The 21,462-nt window shown below is 48.0% G+C and overlaps 1 protein-coding gene across 2 annotated transcripts in view; it reads right to left on the bottom strand.

Moving 5' to 3' along the window:
* The window catches only part of Daam2 (dishevelled associated activator of morphogenesis 2), a 119,128-nt gene that overhangs the window by 11,449 nt on the left and 86,217 nt on the right, over window positions 1-21,462 (bottom strand). The window contains exons 11-20 of one of the 2 annotated variants that reach the window (XM_028766576.1): window positions 19,814-19,952; window positions 17,629-17,687; window positions 17,332-17,516; window positions 16,548-16,847; window positions 12,152-12,259; window positions 9,165-9,271; window positions 7,903-7,987; window positions 5,578-5,684; window positions 5,309-5,397; window positions 178-346 (exon numbers count right to left, since the gene is read on the bottom strand). In XM_028766576.1, coding sequence (XP_028622409.1) covers window positions 178-346; window positions 5,309-5,397; window positions 5,578-5,684; window positions 7,903-7,987; window positions 9,165-9,271; window positions 12,152-12,259; window positions 16,548-16,847; window positions 17,332-17,516; window positions 17,629-17,687; window positions 19,814-19,952 — 1,348 coding nt within the window. The remainder of the gene's footprint in view (window positions 1-177; window positions 347-5,308; window positions 5,398-5,577; window positions 5,685-7,902; window positions 7,988-9,164; window positions 9,272-12,151; window positions 12,260-16,547; window positions 16,848-17,331; window positions 17,517-17,628; window positions 17,688-19,813; window positions 19,953-21,462) is intronic. The other variant, XM_028766577.1, reaches the window with a different exon arrangement.

Below are 21,462 nucleotides of genomic sequence, written 5' to 3'. Positions count from 1 at the left end.
CACACACACACACACACACACACACACACACACACACACACACACACACTAAAAGAAGTCTTTAAAATATCTAAAAATGAACAAAACAGCTAGAATGAAGAGAACGAAGAGAGTTAGAGAGAGGAAGGAGAGTCTCAGATGGGATAACACAGGGCGAGGAAGTTCACAGGTCCCCACCTGTCAATGCTGGACTTGGTGTCAGCAATCTTGTTGAGGCTGGCTACCCGGAACCCGTAGGCACCCCCACGCTGCCCCTTGTTCATGAAGTTGCCGATGGCTAAGACCACCTCCAGCATTTTCTTGAGGCGCTTGCTGAGGGTCAGCTCTCGGGAGGCCAGCAGGATGGCTGGGGGAAGAGGAACAGCTCAGGATGCTACACAGACAGAGCCAGGGTAGCAGGGTTCCTGGCTCTTCAGGAGAATGATGGAAGGGGCTACCTTTTCAACTCTCGGGTAGAGGCTATCCACTCTGGTCCAGATCCCTCCATTTTTCCCCTTCAGGACAAAGCTAGCGTACCCTCAGATTAGACAGCCCCTTGAATGACTTAGATTATCTCACCACGCACATAAAGATTTTTATACTTTTCTGAACATATACTTGAATATGGCAATTTTCCTAGACCTAGCAAATGCTGTGCCTTCTAAATAGTTTTATTATGGGATGTTTGACACATTTTGAAATCCTAGATTGTATGTTCATGTGGATGCACAGGTGTATGCATGCATGTGTAGGTATGTGCACACTGCATGTCAGAGAACAATCTAGGGTACCACTCTCAGAAGACAGCAGCGCCTGTGCTCTGAGATAATGGCAAGAGGGCTAGATCACCCTGTAGTCTCTGGCGATGCTGGACTGGAATGCCAGGAGATGCTCATTATGAAGATAAAATGAAGGCTCTTGGACCTTCTTGAAAGATGATGCTCCCATAGGTGGGAACACTTGTCACGAAAGCAAGAGGATCTGAGTTCAAACCTCAGCACCTATGGAAAAGGCCAGACATCTCCATTTGTAGGGCGGCCACCTAATGAGAAAGGGGAGCAGCCAGACAAGAGGATCCTGGGAGCTTCCCAACCAGACAGTACAGCCCAGATGACAAGTTTTAGGTACAGTGACAGATTGTCTCAAAAAGCAAGATGGAGAAAGAGAGGAGGACACCTCATGTCTGAGGTTCCTCAGGCCTCTGCATGCACGCTCATGAGTGTGTATACATGTGTGCACATCACACACACACACACACACACACACACACACACACACTCACACACACAGAGTGAACACAGAAACATATCACATACAAAGGAAAATCCCAGACAAAAAGTTTGCAGGAATTTTCAAAGACAGTTTAAAAAAAAATAAGTAGCCATGAAGAAGATATTATAAAAATAAGAAATAAGTGAAGGCTGTCCAGAAAGCCCTTAGATCACACAGACGCACGTTCTATGAATGCAAAGCAACCCTGTTGTGAGTGCACACTTAGGTTGTTCCCAGTGCATGCATGTGTATGTGTGTGTGTGTGTGTATGCACACATGTATGTATCTGTGTATATGTATGTGTATGTGTATATGCATGTGTATATGTATAAGTATATGTATGTGTATATGTGTGTATATATCTGTGTATATCTGTGTATATCTGTGTATATGTGTGTATATCTCTGTTTATCTGTGTATATCTGTGTATGTGTGTATACAGAGGCTGGAGATTGACATGAAATATGTCTTCCTCAATCACTCTTCCCCTTATTTTTGAGACAAGTTCTCTCAGTGAACCCAAACCTTGCCCTTTTGGCTAGGCTAGCTGGCCTGGGAGCCTCAGGGATCTGCCAGTCCGCATCCACAGCACTGGGTTACAGGCATGCCCCCACGCCCAGCTCTCAGGATTTGGAAATGTGAGTTCTGGAGTCAGGTCCTCACGCTTTACTGCAAGCACTATACCAACCTGACATCTCCCCAGCTCCCCCAGCCCAGTTTTTTTTTCCCCAAAACTACAAACCAGAACACACAAATTGCCTTATAGTGGAATAAAACATAGCGCTGAAAACTGCATACCCACCCTCTACATGTATCTCTAGGGAGAATTCAAAGATTGCTAAGCTGTTGTACAGTAGTACCCTCCAAGTCCCACAACCACGGTCTTCAGGAGTTTAGTTGCAGTTGCTTGTGAATCCCACTGAGTTTCTTGACTGTCAGTGTTCCCTCATAGAAGCAGGGAAGAGGGATCAAGCAGGGTCCTGGAACTCTCATTACGTGCCCATCCACTCCCCCAGACACCTGTATGCAATTTTGACCTAATTGCTGAGTGACCTTGAGGTCTGGGCGGGAGTGTGGGAGCTGGAGTACGTAAACTGGAAAAGACTAGGGGAAGGGGCTCCGTTTATCAGCCATGGGGAAGCCATCATCCATGCTAGGCACAGACCTTCCAGTACAGCTGCTTTGTAGTCCCCCACACTCCTGTAAGTAACCCCTCATTGGTTCCCCAGGGTGAGCTTCGGTGACCTTTAACTTAAGTTTGCCATTTGGGGCCTTAGCAAACGGTAAGGCAGACATTGTCTAGATCAACAGCCCCCACCACCTTTGGGGGGAAATTCTTAAGGCACAAACCAAAAAAAAAAAAAAAAAAAAAAAAGCAATCAGAAAATCACTTCAAAAAACACCGTTCCATTTATAGAAAATACAAAACAGAAAAACTCATCCAGACGTCAAGCTAGCTCTGAAGAGGAGAGAGGAAAGCTTCCCCGGGAGGGGACATGTTTTTACTGTTTGGAAGGGGGATACAAAGAAGAGCTGGAACCAGGCGGTGGTGGCCCACGCCTTTCATCCAAGCCCTTGGGAGGTAGCGGCAGGAGGGTCTCTGTGAGTTTGATGCCACCTTGGCCTAAATAGTCAGTTTGAAGACTGTCAGACTATGTAAAGAGACCCTGTATCAGGGGTCAGGGGAAGGGGCTTGGCTGAAGAAATGGCTCACTGTTAAGGCGAACTCTCACAATCAGAGGAGCAGAAGGGATACACTCAGAGCCAAGGCACATTCAGTTTCTTGACCTGAGTTGATTATGTGGACAGGAAAGGAAGAGACATACGAATCGCCCAGGGGGAACAGCTGTATTGTATGTGCTATATTGCAATAAAAAGTTCATTTTCCAAAAAAAGTAAACAAAACCTACTTGCAAAAATCCTCAGCAATTTACGTGGCTAGGGGTAGTTCTTCTAAGGTTGATGAGCTGTTTGAAAAATCTACGATGGGGTAGCCTTTAAAAAAAAATGCTAAAAATGTTGGCAAAACAGAAAATGATAAGAGTTGAGAGGAAATCAGGAGATGAGAAAACTGCCGTCTGCAGTGCTGACATTTCAGACGCTTGTGAGAATAATGCGTTCATGGATGCATCCGTAAGGATATTACATTTGCGGCACATTCATCTGGGCTATATTTAGTGCATCTACTTGTAATGAGAATTGGTAATTTTGGTGTACTCAGCAATGAATGTATTCATAGGGAGAATAGGTTCAAAGCGGAATTGGGAAATTTGTCAAACTTGGTAAACCTCGCGGAAGCAACTTCCCCTCCCCGGAGCCTCGTCCTGGAGGGCGAGAGGTGGGTGCCGATGGCTCAGCACCCAGCTGAGGTGGGCTCAGTCTTAGGCACTTCAGGAATCCTTCTGGGAGACCTAGAAGCTCAACTCCTGAACAGCCAAGCACAATGATGTGGCTGCGTGTGTATGCTCTCAGGTATGCTCCCCGCCCCCAGCCCCTCAGGGACAGCAGTCATCCCTAGTGGACGGATGTCTTTTGGATCCCGCCTATAGAAGTTTGATATCCCTCCCCCCCAAATATTTTTGTTCTCTCCAGCAAGTCTTTCTCTGTGCAGCTTGATTTTAAAGAGAAACCTTATGGGACATCCTGGCTGAGTCTTGAAGTTTAGGCACTTGCTCCTTGGAGCAACTAACAGTCTAACATGAATCCTTTGGGTGCCTAAGCTACTCTGGTTCCATAATTCCAAATGGCCGCCACACACACTTGCTTCATTGACGTAAGATACATAAATAGTGGAACACCTACAGCTTAGCCTGAACGCCCCTAAAGTAGCTTGAAGCAGAAAGAGGGTGTAGACGAAAATAAGGCCTTGCCCACCACCAGGGAAGGAGATACCACACAGATGATTGCTCTATTCTACTGTTATAAAACAACAATCTGCAATCCCTTGTTGCACACATGTGTGTGTACATACTGAACACTCCTGCCATCTCTATAAACTCCCACTCCAGAAATCCCAAAGCAGCCTTTGAGAAAGCCCTGGCTTGCCCTCTGAACTAGGCATCTCAGAGAATGTCCAGCAGGGGGCGCCTATGTCCTGCTATGCCCCCAGCAGGGGGCGCCTATGTCCTGTTATGCCCCCAGCAGGGGGCGCCTATGTTCTGCTCTGCCCCTAGCCTGACACCCTGAGCCTCCAAGACAGTCTCTTGTTTTGTTTGTTTGTTTGTTTGCTGTGTTTTGTTCTGCCATGTAAATTTTGTACTTACCCCAAGTGAGCCCCCAAACAGTTTCTCCTGCTTCTGCCTTGCTAGGTGCACATATCTGCTTACCATCCTGCCCACAACTTCCCTAGCCCTGCTCCTCTGCTGTCCCACAGGCAGCCCCAAGGATAGGTCTCTGACAGGAGCTCTGAGTGACGAGGGACTGGGGTGGGGAATGGGGGAAGAAGGGATCAGTTGGAAAAACAGCAAGCATCTACATTGTTACAGCATTCCTCAAGGATCTCAGAAACGGCAATCTGGAGGAGGCCTCTATCACCAGACACCTCTAGGGACCACCTTGTGCAACTGGCTGCCTTCCGGTGAGCTCACATTAACGCAAACATGCCCAGTAGAACCCAGCACTTCTTAAGTAGGAAAGAGTGGATGACTCTGGGCATGCCAGACCCCAAAAGGATGCTGGCTGCATTCCTATTTTCTTACCCGCTCCTCTGGGGGGCCGATGCCAAGGCAGAGGAAAGCATCATGTGATTGGCACATAAGCCAACATAAACAAGAACATTCTCTATAATAATTATAGTTCCAAGTTGGTGGTGCACTCCTGTAGTCCCATCACTTGGAAGATTAGGAGTTCAAGGCTAGCCTCAGCTACCTAGTAAACTGGAAGCTAGCCTAGGCCACATGAAACCCTGATGCAAAATGTAAATGTCATACTTTTAAATGTTCTGCTTGTCTTGGGCATCTCTCTGAGGTCAGGGTAAGGCAGACGTTTCTCTCTGCCCCATTAACCAATCCCCAGACACGTCCCCACTCCTCATGTGCGCTGCAGGCCCCAGCCCTACCTTCTACTTTGGGCTTGGCCTCAGCCAGCCGTTCCTGGAACTTCTTCTTGAAGAAGAGGGCCTGGAGTCGCTGCTGGTAATGGTCGATCCTGTGGACATAGTGAGTTATGTCACTGGTGGACCCAGCTTCTTCTTGAGGGATTCTTCCCTCCCTTTCCTTGACCAGAGCTGCTACCTGAACCCTATTTCTCCCGCTATACCTGGCGCCCTATTGTCAGAGCCTAGCCCTGAAATCTCCCTCTTCCCGCCATGCCCAGGGCCCTTCTGACCTGCTCATTTCATAGAGGAAGCGATCTGCGCGCGCCATCCGCTCAATCTCATGCTTGTGCTCTTCCAGGAGGTCGATGTCGCTCTTCTCGGGGATGAACTTGAGGAGCTGCAAAAGGCAGGCGTGAGTCAGATGGGAAACAGATGAACGGTCCGTACAATGTGGGGCTGTAGAGAAGTTCATGCGCTGCCTTTGTTCAGTGTGAGGAGGGGCCTGCTGAGGCAGAAGGACTCAAGGCCAACCTGGGCTACCTACCAATTTTTGAGGATTTCCTGGGTTACATAACAAGTCGAAGGCGAGCAAGCTTGAGTTACCTAGCAAGTTGAAACAAACCTGCTCTACCTGTCAATTTAGAGGTCAGCCTGGCTACGTAGTGAGCCTGGGTGTTTTACGCGAGTATGCAAATGCATCGTGTTTGTGCAGTGTCTGCAGAGAACAGAAGAGGGGATCAAATCCCCTGGAACCAGAGTTACAGAGGTCTGTGAGCCTCCAAGTGGGTGCTGGGAACTAAACCCTGCATGACTATAAGAGGAGCCGGCGCTCTTAGCACCTGAGTCATTTCTCCAGCCTTTGTGCTGTGGTTGGAAAGTATCCATCTAGAGTTCACACATGGAGACCGCCCAACTCATGGGTTAATGACGTCTAGCAGGAGAGCCTTTGGGGGTAATTCAGGTTAGACGAGGGCCCAAGAGTGAGCTCCTAGTAACGTCATTAGTGGCCTGATAAGAGAAATCTAAGTTATAGCATCTGCTCTGTCTCCTCCCATGATGCCCTCTACCATGCTTTGGTACAGCCCAAGTCCTCACCAGGTGCCAAGCAGACCCAGCACCATGCTCTTGGCTTTCAGAACCATGAGCCAAGTCAACTCTTATTTATAGATTAACTGGTCTCGGGCATTTTGTCATAGCCACAGAAAATTAGCTACATCACTATGTTCAATTTGCATCTTTCACTCAACATAACCTCTGAGACCCATGTATGCTGTATACACTGGTTTGTCTTCATTTACTGCTTACTAGTATTCCACAGAAGGGATGTCCCACAGTCAGTTTATTCTCTTCCCTATTAATTAATCACTTGGGTTGCTCACCCTCTGGGAGGTTTAATAAATCAATCTGCTAAAATTATGTCTGTATATGTCTTTTAATATTCATAGTGGCCTCTCTTTAGCATGTGCCTAGCCTTAATGTGCCTGCCCAATAATAGGTCTGTAAAGTGAGATGATTGGTAAATCCAGTTCTGCTATCCCTTCATCAACACATGGCTGTCGGTCTTTAATTTTGGCTAACGGGTGGGAGTGTGATGCTCCTCTCCTGTGGTTTGCTGTTTCTCTGGTGACGACTGACATTGGGACCCTTCAGATGCTCACAGGCTGCCAGGCACCGTCTTCCATAAAGCCATGGTTCAAGTCATCAGCTCAGTTTTCAAACTGCTTCTTTGGCTAGTTCCTCAGTGATCTGTAGTGCTCCTTCCCACGAACACACACCATTTATTATAACATTCATGGAAAATATTACCTACACTATTCCTTGCAATCACCTGAGGAAAAAAATAACATACTCTTTGATTGATGCCGGCTCCTTTTCTTCTTTTTTTAATATTTTCAAATTTATTTTAATTGATGCGTATGGGTGTTCGGTCGGCATGTATGCCTGTATCACCTGTGGATCTGGTGCCCACAGAGGTAGGAAGAGGGAGCCTGACCTCCTGAAACTGGCATTATGAGTGATTGTGGGCAAACATATGGGTGCCAGGAAATGAACCTGGGTCCTGTGCAGGCATCAAGTGTTCCTAACTACTGAGCCATCATCCCTCCAGTAGCCAAGCTCATCTCTTGAGATAGAGTCTCATGAAGCCCAGGCTGCCCTCAAGCCCTTGTGTGGGATTGTAGATGTGCACCACCACATTAAGTTTCTGTGGACATGAGGATGGACCCCAGGACTTCATGCATGGTTGACAACTGTGCTCTTCATTTTAATAATAATAATAATAATAATAACAATAATAAATAATTCCAATTGGCAGCATGCATGTTTGCCACTTGCCAGGTCTTTCTTAAAGGGCACCATCAATGAACTGACGTGGAAATTTGATGAGGAAATGACCATTGGTACCCTGACTCTTCCTTGAGACTTTTGCTGGGACCACAAAGTTCTCTGGCAGTCTGTTCTGTAGGAAAGGCTAGCCCAGGGGAGTTTCTTGAAACCTCTTCAGTGCCTTCAGATCCAAGTCTTTTCTACCTCAGGGCTTCAGCCTTTCTGGGATGGGGTAGAAAGTGGCATAGTTGTCCCCAGGTTGGCCTCTTCCCTCCCCTGAGGGTCCTCACCTGCTCCAACATGTCCTTTGCAAGGTCTTCTTGTTCATCCATCCTCAAGATGGCCTGCCGTATCTCATCATTAGTAAGCTTCAACCTACAACAAATCCACCTTGAGTAGTCTGGCCTGGCCCTCAGGACAGCCTCTGGGGCTTCTTTCCATAGTATGGCCTCATCTTCTCCTCTCCAGCCCTCAATTTGAACCTGCTCTCCCGCCTCCTCTATGAAGCCTTCCCAGGCCAATTTCATAATAGATCCTAATTTTAATAAAGAGGAAATATGATTCACTCCATATCTCCAATAATGAGTGTTTTAGTTTTCATCAAAGCCTGAGTCCCCGTTGGTTTGCTTGATCTTCCTCAGGGCTGATGAGACACAGGAGATTAAGACAGACAGGCAGAGGCATTCTGACAGTCTCCCTTTCCTCCTCCCTGCTGCCTCAAATGTCTTCAGCATCTCCGTGGGAGGACAGAGCAAGGGGCAGCAGAACTCTCTGTCTCTGACAGTGCCCAATTCCCATCCAGCTCCCACTAGCCTCCCAGGAGCCCCCACTCATCCCCCTACATAGTCCTTCTCCACCCCTCCAGGTACACACCCACTGATGACTCTAGGGAACCAGCCACCACCACCACCACCACCCCACTCAATGGAAGAAACTCAGGCCAGGGAACTTGTGGGAGGGCAGAGGGGGCAGATGTCCCAGAGGAGGCCGTAGGCGGCACTAAGAATAGAGCTTGGGGCGGTGCCCCTGACCCTGCCTGGGGGAGGCCCCCACACAGAAGCTGTGCTGTTAACACAGATACTGCTTGTTTGTTCCTAAGCCCAGGGAAATGCTTGCAGGCTGAGATCATGCTGCTCCCAGGCCTAAGCGGAGCTGGCCCTCCATGGGCTTAGGGCAGCTCCACTGGCAGATGCTAACTGGAGCCTCGTAAACCGGACAGTTTCCTGTCTGATGAGCCCAGTGCTGCTGCTTAACATGGGCTTGTAGGGTAGAGGTCTAGATCAGCATCCACCCCTCTCTCTCCTCCAGGGGAAGTCGGACAGGCAAGGCCAGCATCACCCCCCAGTTCCTCCACCACCTTTCCTCAGGCCTGCAGGTCAATGTCTATATTTGTTGTTTTGCAGTGCTCAGAATTAACCCAGGGCCTGGTGCACACTGGGCAGTCAAACAAGCACTCCACCACCAACGTATCCACATCTTAGTCCCTCCACTACTCATTCGGGACTTTTTTGGGGGGGAGGCGTCCCTTTACCTGCTACAGGTGAGCACCTACTTGGAGAGAAGAATGATACAGTTCTGGGCCCTCCGACCATCGATGACTGACAGCTCTTTAACCTTGCGGGAGGCTAGGTAGATGTCCTCCGTGGAGCCCAGTTCTTTCTGCAAATGTTGAGTTACAGAGGGACCAGTGAGGTAGATGCCATTAATCTTCAGGCCCACCACCCAGACCCACCCTTCTTTCCATGTGGGGATGCCCCTAACCCAGTGGATGCAAACAAAGAGAAAGAGAGGATGTGAGAGGTAGGGTGTTTAACCACCAACTCTTAAGAGAGAATTTAGGACCACCCTGGGCTAGAAAAGATGGAGGGTTGTGAAGGGTCCTCCTTAGAGCTCAGCTCTCTTAGAAAGCCAGGGAAGGAGCTGTCCAAATGGAAGCCATAATCAATCTCTGTGGCTTTAGGCAATATGGTCTGCTTTATCAGACATCTACACCCACCCAGAGCTTATGATGGGAAGTTGATTCAAACTCCCATAAGCCCATAGTTTCTAACTCCTGGAGACTTCCAGCCTATCTCAATGTGGCAGGACTAAAGGGTTTTACAAGGTCATATGGAAAGACAGGCAGAATCTATACTGAAATCACTTCTGAAGTACCAGGAGGCAGCAATCAAAGAGCCCAAACCTTCTGTTGGAACCCCTTGGTCAGAGACACGGGAGCCATTCTAGCACACAGCTAGAGGCTTTCCGAGAGTACATGTTCCAAGGCACACAACTCCAGGGCCTGCCAGGCACGCCATCGTCTTTGTGGATTTTCCCCTCTGGAGTTGTGCAGTGCCCGGCATGTGTAACCATGCTGGCAAGCCTTGCCTTGGCACCTGTAGCTGATACCATAGACCTAGAAGCCTTCTTAGTTCTGTAGGCACTCGCCTCCGCAGCTGGCAGAGGTCTGCTCGCAGTCCCTCCGTCTCTCACACTTCCTCTCTCTCTCTGGGAACCCTCCTGCATGCAACCCTACATGGATGAGTGATAAAGGCTGGAGACAGTGCAGGCAAGCCTCCTCTCATGGACCCAGTTCCAGGCTACAGCCCAGGACAGTGGGTAAGAGACAGAACGTTCAGAGCCCCAAGAGTGACTCACCTGCTGAGAAATCATATTAGTTATCAGCTCCTAGGCAGGCAGCAGCCACAGCCATCAGAGAATTAAACATGCACAATGTTAGTCAATAGGCTGGGGAACTAGAGAACATCAAGACAAATGCAGGCATCCTTGGTATCTGTTCTGTCCTCTGTGTCCCCAGGAACAGGAGACAGGAACCAGGAAAGAGCTGTGGACAGCAGCTCAAGGTAGACATGCACCCACAGAACCCAAAGAAACAAACACCAGGCAGCCCCGTTACTTGGGGACCAAGGAGGCACCCAGTTGGGCCACGTAGCCCCCAAACATGAGAACTAGGACGCTGATATTTGGCAGTAGTTCTTTCTTTGCCTCTGCTGAGAACCTGCTGAATGGACAGAGGGTGTTCCTCCACCCAGGTGAACTTTGTATCAGTCCATGGACTTGAATAAGAAGCCTCCGATAGTCCCCATCTTTGAGTCAGGAAAAGCAGGTGACCTTGAATCTGCTGCTCTCTTTGCCTGTCTGATGTCTAAGAGGGCCGGGGAGCACAGCTTGTCCTGTATCTTTCTTCCTGACACTGATGGAGTAGAAGCCAGGGTCTCAGACCCTACCTAGAACATAGAGGACTCAGGACCTTCTCTGCTTCATGGCTCAAAGCCTGGGGCCCTAAGATGCAGAGAGGTAGTGAGCAGGTGTTTGACTTTTGGCATTGCTCTAGCTTGACTTTAGTTCTAGATGCTGCTGTAAGCTAGGCCCAGGTGAGCTATGAGGGAGTGGGACCTGCAGCATGAAGCAGACAGATCAGAAGGGTTTAAGAAAGACTCATTTCTCAGCAAGCTGGGAGGCCTTAAGTCCCATATGAATTCTTTCCTGACTGTCTCCCATCCTAGCTCAGGCCCTTGGAGTTTGGAAAGGCAAGTTCAAGAGCCCAGAGAGTGACTCACAAGTGAAGAAGAGACATGCATTTGCTATGTCTGATATGTACACTTCACCCTACCCTGTCCTACTCAGGGCACAGGTGCTCACATAACTCTTCCCAGCTCCTGCAGCCTTGACTACTGCCCATGACCAGGGCAGCTTAACCACAGCATGAGCCAAAATGCTGCTTAGAGTTAAGAGCACAGGATCAGATGTCACAGACACACACATTTAAATCAAATAAATAATCAGTTGTTTTATCTGGAACCCCAAGACAGGGCTAGAGTGTCAACTCTACACCACTCCTTTGGCCGGGCCCCACATGACCTTGGCTCTAACTGCCTCACGAAGAGTCATCTCCGGGTCTAGACTCGGTAAAAAGCAAAGTAGGGTACCCTCTGCAGTCTTGTGGAAGGCGGACCTCAGCAACTAGTCACCAGCCAGAGCTCAGGACCCTTGAATATACCGGAAGTGCTCAAAGCTGGAGTCCTGGGCCAGGCAGAGATGAAAAAAATGAGCATGTGAACCTTAGAAGACGTGCAGAGAAAGCAAGGGCCATAGGGCCCCTGACGGTCATCACCAAGTGGACCTGTGGAAGGCCCCCAGGCAGGACAGTTGTACTCAGGTTCCAGAGCCTTGAACATCTTCAAAGTCACTCAGTATTAGAAGATGAGGTATGACAACCAGTACCCCTGGAGGTCATTTTAGACCTGTATCTGGCTACAAAACAACTCCCCTTCCATTCTCTGTGGCTGGAGAAACTGGCTATCATGTACACAGAGACTCAGCAGGTCCTCCCAGGCCCCAGTCTGTCTTGATCCCATGAAATAGCATGGAGCAACATGCATCTTCGTCCCTATAGCCTTAACATCTCTGTAGGCAGATGTGTATGTGTGCGTCCATGCATGCGTGCACACATGCATATACAAATGTGTGTGCGTGTGCCTGTTCACGTGTGTGTGTGTGCAATGTCAATGTCCAAGAGAAAAGAGGGTACAATCTTACCTGGTGCCTCTGATATGCTGAGAACATTTTTTCAAAATCTTCCAGGTCCAGAATCCGAAATACCTGCGAGTCATCAATCTCATTCCACACGGTGCCAGAGACACGCTCCTGAGAGTCAGGGTAGGGAGAAGGACCATGGTTGACCTGGCTCTTCTATGACAGAGCCACCAAGATTTCCCTAACATCACTAGTCTCCAAAGGCACATGTTCCAGTGGCCAACCTCTCAGATTTCCAGAAAGGAGTCCAATGACACCACCCCCTCTCCAATGTCCCTCTTCTACAATACTCTTGATAGAGACAGAAGACACCTTGTCCTCTCTCCCTCTAATGTGAGGCCATATAGAAGTATCTGAGAAATCACTGCAAGGGCTGGAGTGTCGGGGCACATGTATGAAAGTTGAGGCTCTATTAAGCTAAAGGCAACACTCTGAGGGTACACCGCAGACCGTTCTCTGACTGGAGCCCTTGAAAGCATTACAGCTCACATATATGTGGGATAGTCAGGGCCTGTGCAGAGATTGCATTTCCTGGGTCTGAGACGGTCATTTTCTTTCCCGGGATCTTGTTCCTACTTTCCTTGGTTCCCAGAAAGAGGACATGTGCCAACTGCTGGGACATGCTGGCCCCATGTAGTAACTCTGCTCGGATCAGCAAAACGCCTCAAGTTCCTGTTTGGTCAGAGTCAGGGAGGGTATGACCATCTTTTATGTTTGCAGTGGGCCCAGATGTTTACAGTCTCAGTTAAGGCACCATCCCATTGTTTTGGAGGACCCTTGTGCTAGGGTCTATAGAAGCCCAAACTGCACCAGTAATCTCGTAACATTGTGTTGACGGTCGGTCAGGAGGAAGGGAGCGTGGAGGGCAAGCACAGGATAGGAGAGCACTCCTCATTGTGCAGCCCTGCTTCCAAGAGTCCTCATTTCATCTACATTAGCCTTTGGGACTAAAATTACCCAGTCACCTACTTCCATCTGTCTAGAGGCCAGCAGGCAACCTCCCTACCACCCCTTCCTACATCTCCTCCTCAGAGTTGAGAGTGTACCTTTCACTCACTTCTGTTTTCTTAAACTCTGAAAAGGGGAGGCTAGGCCAGAGTCGAGAGGGAGGAGACATTCCTGTGGCCTTCCGAGGGCCAGGGACCCTCCTGTGGAATGCTGAGCTGGGGAGCTCACAGCAGCAAGGGATACAGGCAACTGGCCAAAGCCAACACAGACAGATTCTTTTCGTGGTGGAAACAACCACTGTGTGTGTGTGTGTGTGTGTGTGTGTGTGTGTGTGTGTGTGTCCATGTGTGTGAGTGCACACACAGGAGCACACATGTAGGATAGAGGAAGAGACTAGAAAAAGAAAACGCAACTGGGCTCCTGGAAAGGAAGGTCTGAGAGGCAGAGATAGAGGAAGGGATGGGAACTGAGTCAGGAAGTCAGGGAGAGGAGCTAACTGAAGCAGTGGGGTAACCTGGGGACCTAGTGTCTCCTATACAGGGGTGGGAGTGGGGAGGTCCATGAGAGGAAAGCTTCTAGTCATTGTGGAGGTCAGTGAGAAGATAGAGGCACTCAAACGTTTGAGTATTCAATATGGCAAGCCAGTCGCCTCAACCTTCACTGCTCCCCAAACACAGCTTGTCTCCACATTGGCCAAGGTTTTCATCCCTCCATGGAAGCATCCTAGGGTCCAGGCCTTTCTCACAATCACCACATCATAACTTTCATCATATCTCCCTGGCATAGCCACCTAAATTATGCAATTTAAGTTTTCTAACACTCTGTCATCTCTAGCCCAGGTTCCTGGGACATGACAATATTGGAGAAGCTATTGATGATCTTGTCTGTTTCTTCTTCTTCTTCTTCTTCTTCTTCTTCTTCTTCTTCTTCTTCTTCTTCTTCTTCTTCTTCTTCTCCTTCTCCTTCTCCTTCTCCTTCTCCTTCTCCTTCTCCTTCTCCTTCTTCTCCTCCTCCTCTTCCTCTTCCTCTTCCTCCTCTTCTTCCTCCTTCTCCTCCTCCTTCTCCTTCCTCTTCTTCTTCCTCTTCTTTTTGTTCTTCTTCCTCCCCATCTTCTTCCTCCTCCTCCTCTTCCCCCTACTCCTCCACTTCCTCCACCTCTTCTACCTCCTCCTTCTCTTGTTTTCCTGTGAGTGCTATGGATCAGGTCCCCAGGCTTGTGTGGAAAGTACTTTTCCAATTGAGTTATCTATTTAGCCCTTTCTTTATATTCCAATAAAAGTATCTTTATATTTTTTTGTGGGGGAGGCACAAATGCCACCACACACGTGTTGAGGTCAAAAGTCAACCTGCAGGAGGCTGTCCTCTCCTTCCACCTTATAGGTTCCAGGGATTCCAGTCAGATTGCCAGGCTTAGCAGCGAGCACCTTTATGCACTGAACCATCTCACTGGCCCTACCTTACTACATTAAAAAAAAAATTACAAGTTGCGAGTACAAATTAACATCTTTTGCTTTCCACAAAGCTTCTGGCTCGAGGTTCTAGGATGTGGGTTGCCTGCTCATGTGCTCCTGGTCCATGTCTTTCTCACTGCCCCATCACAAAGCAGCATGCACAGGTCAAGCTGCTGACTAGAGAAGTTGTCAGGAGATTACACCTATCTCTATCTATCTATCTATCTATCTATCTATCTATCTATCTATCTATCATCTATCTATCTATCTATCATCTATCTATCTATCTATCTATCTATCATCTATCTATCTATTATCTATCTATCTATCTATCATCTATCTATCTATCTATCATCTATCTATCTATCATCTATCTATCTATCTATCATCTATTCTATCTATCTATCTATCATCTATCTATCTATCTATCTATCATCTATCTATCTATCTATCATCTATCATCTATCTATCTATCTATCATCTATTCTATCTATCTATCTATCTATCATCTATCTATCATCTATCTATCATCTATCTATCTATCTATCATCTATCTATCATCTATCTATCTATCTATCTATCTATCATCTATCTATCATCATCTATCTATCTATCATCTATCTATCTATCATCATCTATCTATCTATCATCTATCTATCTATCTATCATCTATCTATCTATCATCTATCTATCTATCTATCATCTATCTATCATCTATCTATCTATCTATCTATCTCTTTACCTATGTCTATATCTAAATAGTCTATATCTGTATTTACATCTCTCTCTCTGTCTCTCTGTCTCTCTGTCTCTGTCTCTCTCTCTCTGTGTGTGTATGTGTGTGTGTGTGTATGTGTGTGTGTGTGTATGTGTGTGTGTGTATTCTTTTTCTTTTTTATATCCCGACCACAGTTTTCCCTACCTCGTCTTCTCAGCCCCTCCCCCACCTCCCATCTGCCCCCCCCCATAATCCACTTATTTCCCATATTTCTTCATAATTTGGCAGACCTCCCTTGGATATCAATCAACCATGATATATCAAGTTGCAGTAAGAGTAGGCACCCCCTCCCTTGTATTGAAGCTGGAGGAGACAACCAGGTAGGAGGAAAAGGGTCCCCAAAGCAGGCAACAGCCCCTGGTCCCGCTGTTAGGAGTCTCACGAGAAGATCAAGTTACCAACTGTAACATATAGAGAGGGCCTAGGTCAGTCCCATGCAGGCTCCCTGGTTGGCAGCTCAGTCTTTAAGCGTTAAGGGTCTAGCTTTGAAATGCTATTCCAGGTGGCCTGAGTGCTGTAATAACTCAGAATCTTCGATACCATGATGGTCAATCAAGCTATGGTAACCGACCAGGCAAGTGATTTCCTTTGTGGCAGTTAATTAGAGGCACCATAGGATGGGTTAGGGGCTGACTCCTCTCTTAGCCCATCTTCCAGACTTGTAAGCACTTCAGGCTACATATCTTAGTCAGTCAGACCCAAAGCTCTCAGAAGGCAGTGCCATCTCTTTCTTCATCATCTCCACCTCATTCTTTCAGACAGGATCTCTCACTGAACTGAAACCTTGTCACTTTTAGAGGTAGATCTTTGGTTAAGCCATGGGGTTAGCAAGCTCCTGGGATCCCTTGTCTCTGTCCCACAATGCTGGGGTTAAAAGCATAAACACCCATAACTGTATTTTTAATGTGGATGATGGGTTCAAGTTCAGCCTCTCATTCTTACAGGCTCTTATTGTTGCCCACTGAGCCATCTCCCTAATGTCTGCTTCTCAGTGAACACAGGTTCATCAGCAAGTGGCTTTGACAGTAAATATAAGGTCTACAATAAGCATTCCTCCCAGTGTTGGCGCCCTCAGTGGGGACACTGAGCCACCTGACTCCAGCAAACCCCTCTTCAGTACCCATCATGTCCACCCTAACACCTGACCCAAAGGAGAATCAAGATGCCTTGTGCAAAGAGCATGGTGCAGACCGTGGGCCTGCCCAGTCCCGTAGTGCCTTACCTCATTCAGTTTGACCCAGTTGAAAGACTTCAATGGGTGTGAAGGCTGGGGGATGCGCTTTTTCCTGAGTGGGGCTTCATTGCTGGTGAAGGGGTCATGAGGCCGGGGTGGGCCTGAGCTGAAGCAGGGTGGGGCACCTGGGGGGATGGGAGGCCCTCCTGGAGGGAGGGGTGGTGGGGGTGGGGGTGGGCAGCTATCAAGGGGGAGAGGAGGTGGGGGTGGAGGCAGATCGTTGGTTGTTGTGGAGGAAGACAAGGTGAGTGGACCTCCAGGGGGAGGTGGTGAAGACACCGGGCCGGTCTGTGGGAAGATAAAGAAAGGCAGGCATCTTGAGCTCCACATTACCCTTTTTTCTCTCTCTGCCACTCACCAACACACACACACACACACACACACACACACACACACACACACAGCAACCAGAGTCACACCATCAATGAGAAACGTCAGGATGAGGCATTCATTCAGCAGTACAGGATCCTCCTTGCACAAAGACATCCAGCCAAAAGGAAGGGACAGAAATTCTATCTGCATTTTCTTGTCCAAGATACACTTCTGGGAGCCATGTCATCCAAAGGATGTGTGTTCGTTTGCTTGTTAACATAATGTGCTGACCCATATGGACTAAAGAGCCACTGTGGTTGTGGCCCAAGATCGTCCTTTTTCTTCTCCCTCATCTTGGGGTTCTTGTCTTCTCCCCACACCTACTCCACCCACTCAGACCTGAAACTCACAAGGCTGGCTCAACTATTTAAATGGGGAGGGGGTGATGCCCTAAGCGTACTGAGCTTTCATTAAGTTGGGCTACCAGCTCTGCCACTTGTCCCCTAGCTTGGCGCAGCTCCTGGGACTCTCGGGCCAGCTTGTCCTTCATCTTGTTGAGTGTCCGCATCATCTCCTCCTTCTCCAGTGTCTTTATCTCACATTCCCGCTCTTTCCTCTCCAGCCGGCTCACGAGCTCCATGTGTTCTGGAGGGAAATGGGCCCGGAGAGAAAGTGAGAGGAGAGAGTTGGGGTCCCAGGCAGGACGGGAAAGGGCGTGGGGAGTAGGAGCATAGCTGCTTTAAGCAGATCCTCTCACCTTTCCGGAACTTCTCTGCTTGGTCCCGCCACTGCTTCACCTCATTCTCATTGATGAGCCTGTTGAGAAGAGGAAGGGACCACATGACTTTGACAGTCACCTCTCCTCTTCCTGGAAGACAGACATCTCTATTCCCCTGAGGAAGACCCTGATCTCTGATCTGTCCAGGCATTGGCTTCTCAGATGTCTCCCCAGGTCCCCATACCAAACCCTTCTCACTCGGTGTCCTTGGGGACCAGGAGAACAGGACGGACCCCGAGTCATCTTCCAATCCAACAGCCTGTGTGATGGCTGATGGGAAAGAGAGGCATGTGACTGAATCAAGGCTGTCTGCAATTCCATAAACACACACGAATGCGTGCATACATGCACATGCACATGCACACACACGTGCATGCATTCAGCACATATGTACACGGATATACAAGCACACATATGTGCATGCACATGAGCACGTGTACACACACACACACACACACACACACACACATCTTTGTAAGTAGATCGGTGCATCTAAGAGCCAGAAATGTCAGCCCAGTGTGTAAGGGTAAAGGCAGTGCCCACTCTGACGAGCAGAGGGGTGGCAGAGTGTGATCATGGCACATCTAAGACATAAGACAGCCTCACTTATAGCACACTCTTCTAACAGGTGTTAAAGTTAGCTTTGCCTCAGACCCTAAAGCTAGAGGGAATTGGCTCCCAGCATGATAGCCCAGTAGTAAATGAATTACATTTTTACATTTGTTTATGTATGTACTGCACACCACTGCATGTGAAATCAGAGAGGACAACTCTGAGAGTTCAATTTCTTCTTCAACCATGTGGGTTCCGAGGATTGAACTCAGTTCGTTGGGCTTGGCAGCTAGCTTGCTATACGCTTGCTGAGGAATCTTTCCAGGCCATGGTAAGATTGCTTTGGAGGGCAACTGCTGTGGTCACTGGAGTGCTACATCCTCTACCATCCAAAGAAGTGGCTCCTTGGGTGTGGACAGAGTTTTGCTTATGTTCCCTGATTGGGGAGGGACGCAGGGTAGACTGGTTTCTACTTGGAGCCAGGCAAATGCAGATGGTAAAGAAGGGCTAAACAACCCAAACAGTGTGGCTGTTCTGGGACCCATGAGCACCCCTAGGGTTTGCTGGCACAAGAGCCTGTGTGAGTGCAGTAGGTACCAGTTGGAGCCCTAGCTGGGCTGATGCCATTTTCCTATGAAACCCAGGGGTTCAATTAGGAGATAACTGGAAACATCGAACTGTAGGTTGGTGTGTGCTATGTTGCCAGGGATGCAAGAGTTGGTAGGAGGACCAAAAGCATCGACATAGCCAGATGGGAGTGGGGAACCTCTTGTATGGTCCATGAATTGTGTTCTACAGGAAAAAGCTCTTAGCAGAGAACTCTAGAAGATTCCAGTGTACTCATGTGCAGAACCGTAGCAGGAAGCCGTTTATTACATAGCCTATGAGTTAAGACCTTTCCCCCTCCTCTTCCTGCCTCCTGTCCCCAGCTGCATCTTGAAGGGTGTCTGTCAGGAACTTGTGTTAGCTAGTAGATTTGGGACACAGAAAGGGTCAGAGGAGTGTGAAACAGAAACAAGAAAAGCCAGCCATGCCACACACATGCACAGGCATGCACATGTGCACACATGCATATATATACACATGCATGTACATATGCATAGATTTCCTCCCCCCCATTTCTATTCTGACCTCTGGAGTCTCAGAGGAGAGATATTAAGGCTAAATCCGAGACATTTACGACCATGTTACATTTGGATCAGCCTTCTAATTTACAGTAGCTTAAAATGTTTTTAAAGACTTCTGCAACCCAAGAAAACACATGCACATGATATATGCATATACACTCCAAAACAAAAAAATAAATAAAGAAAAAAGAAAGCAAAATAATTGCCAACTCAAACTGGAGGACTGGGCTGGCTCATGAGTTGTAGTCTACTGGCCAGTGCTCTGTGTAACGCCCTTAGCAACACCCGCCCCCCTCCCCTTGCTTTGGCCTGGTATTTTGCCACAGAAACAAGCAAAGTTGCTAACTCAGCTGCCACACTGGAGAAGGCTTTTGTATCCTATGAGCAGAGTTTCTGAACACTAACGTGGGTTGAAGAGGGAACTGAAGTTTTGTTGGGAGAACCCAGAGTGGGAGAGAAGATGGCAGAGGCCAGCCATAACTCACATGTTGACGATGTTCTTGACATTAAAGTTGTCCAGTGGTGCCAGGTCAGGGTCCACACCTCGGTCATCCTGGAGGACGATCTGCTGAAGGATGCGGTCCAGGAGCTGCCACTGCTGGAAGTAGCCACCGTTCCGCTTGTCTGAGGGACAGAAGGCATCCATCTATCCTGAGCCCTGGAACCCCTGGAGTCCATGACTCCCTAAGATCATAGGGCCAGCATGGCAAACCCTTCCCCCTTTCAGGGAGCCAGCTCCTGGTCTGGTGGAAGACACAGTGTTGCTTCCAATCATGAAGACTCACAATCCAGTCAACTCTTCATTATCTGTGGTTCTTTTCATGGCCTGGTGAACCCTCCTGACATTTTTCTATAGCATGAAATGTTCCTATTTCTTACTGAGACACTGGGCATACAATGCCCTGGGCATGAATGGCTTTTTCTACTGTCTACATAAAACACTTGTTTAAAAATATTACATGATGAATCATGAAGTCTCCAGGGAAAACTTGAAACAAGAGTTCATGATTATCTTTGTTTTCACCTTACAGAAAAAAAATGGCAGCTGGTTTCCAGATGTGTGCTGAGTTCAACAAAATGGGTTAAAGGGCTGAGTAGAACCCAGGGAGACTTCTTGGTGAAGAAGGACTTCAACTATGAAGACCTCATTGATCACAGTCTACCTGGATGTGGACATCCTTTTTACAAGATAGCTGGCTACCGTTCCTTCCTTGGTTGCTTTATCTTTAATGGCTACTAGGAAAAATCACTTTAATCTTGACATCAAATTCTGCCTACAAGCTAGGCAGTTGTGCCTTCAAAGCCCCATTTAGAGACAGATGATAGGAGGCCGTTCACATTGCTTATGGACCACCAAACAGTGAGAGACTGGGTGCGGAAGAAATCAGATTCTAGCACCTTCTGTGGAGATCCAGACTGAGTTTTGGATTTAAAAAAATGTGTGTGTGTGTGTGTGTGTGTGTGTATGCGTGTCTCCAAAGGCCAGAAGAAGTTTTTCAGATCTTCTGGAGCTGGAGTTACACACATCTATGAGACACTCAACATGTGTTTTGGAGACCTGAACCCAGAAGAGAAGCAAGTGCCTTTATTTGCGGAGCCATGGTCCAGCCTCCCGGCCGAGTTTGGAGAACTGTGGCTTCCTGCTGCAGTTCTGTGTGTTCAGCCCCCTCTCACACTGCTCTACCAACACCACGTTGCCAGCTTGTCCACTTGCTGTTTCCCAGGAATGCAGTAAAGCCAGCTCAGAGCTCCGTGTTTCATCTAAAGCCTGACCCCAAACCGTGAAAAACATCTCTGTGTGAAGAACTCACTCAGAAGTAACAGCATACAGGTTGTCCTCAGGTTCAGAGACAATGTGCTAAGAATCTCCTATCACAGTGTCCCCCAAGGTGGAACTAGTTGTCACCAACATCATTATTACTGTGACTTTGGTGATCCCGATTAGGCTGATTATTACAGAGGACCAAACAAAATTTCAAGATATTCTATTTTCGGAAAGCTAAAGTAACAAACACGGAGTGCGGCTGAGGCTCCTAACCAATTATATTATGGGCAATGATGAGTAATTTTGAGTAATTTATTCTGTTCCCATAAACACATGGATTTGAGAACTCAGCCACCTGCTTGCAAGATG

This window comes from Grammomys surdaster, unplaced genomic scaffold, assembly GCF_004785775.1.
Source record: "Grammomys surdaster isolate TR1022 unplaced genomic scaffold, NIH_TR_1.0 169, whole genome shotgun sequence".
In the NCBI taxonomy this organism is placed as follows: Eukaryota; Metazoa; Chordata; class Mammalia; order Rodentia; family Muridae; genus Grammomys; species Grammomys surdaster.
Note: the sequence above shows the minus strand (reverse complement) of the source record. Positions and strands in the feature narration are given on the sequence as shown.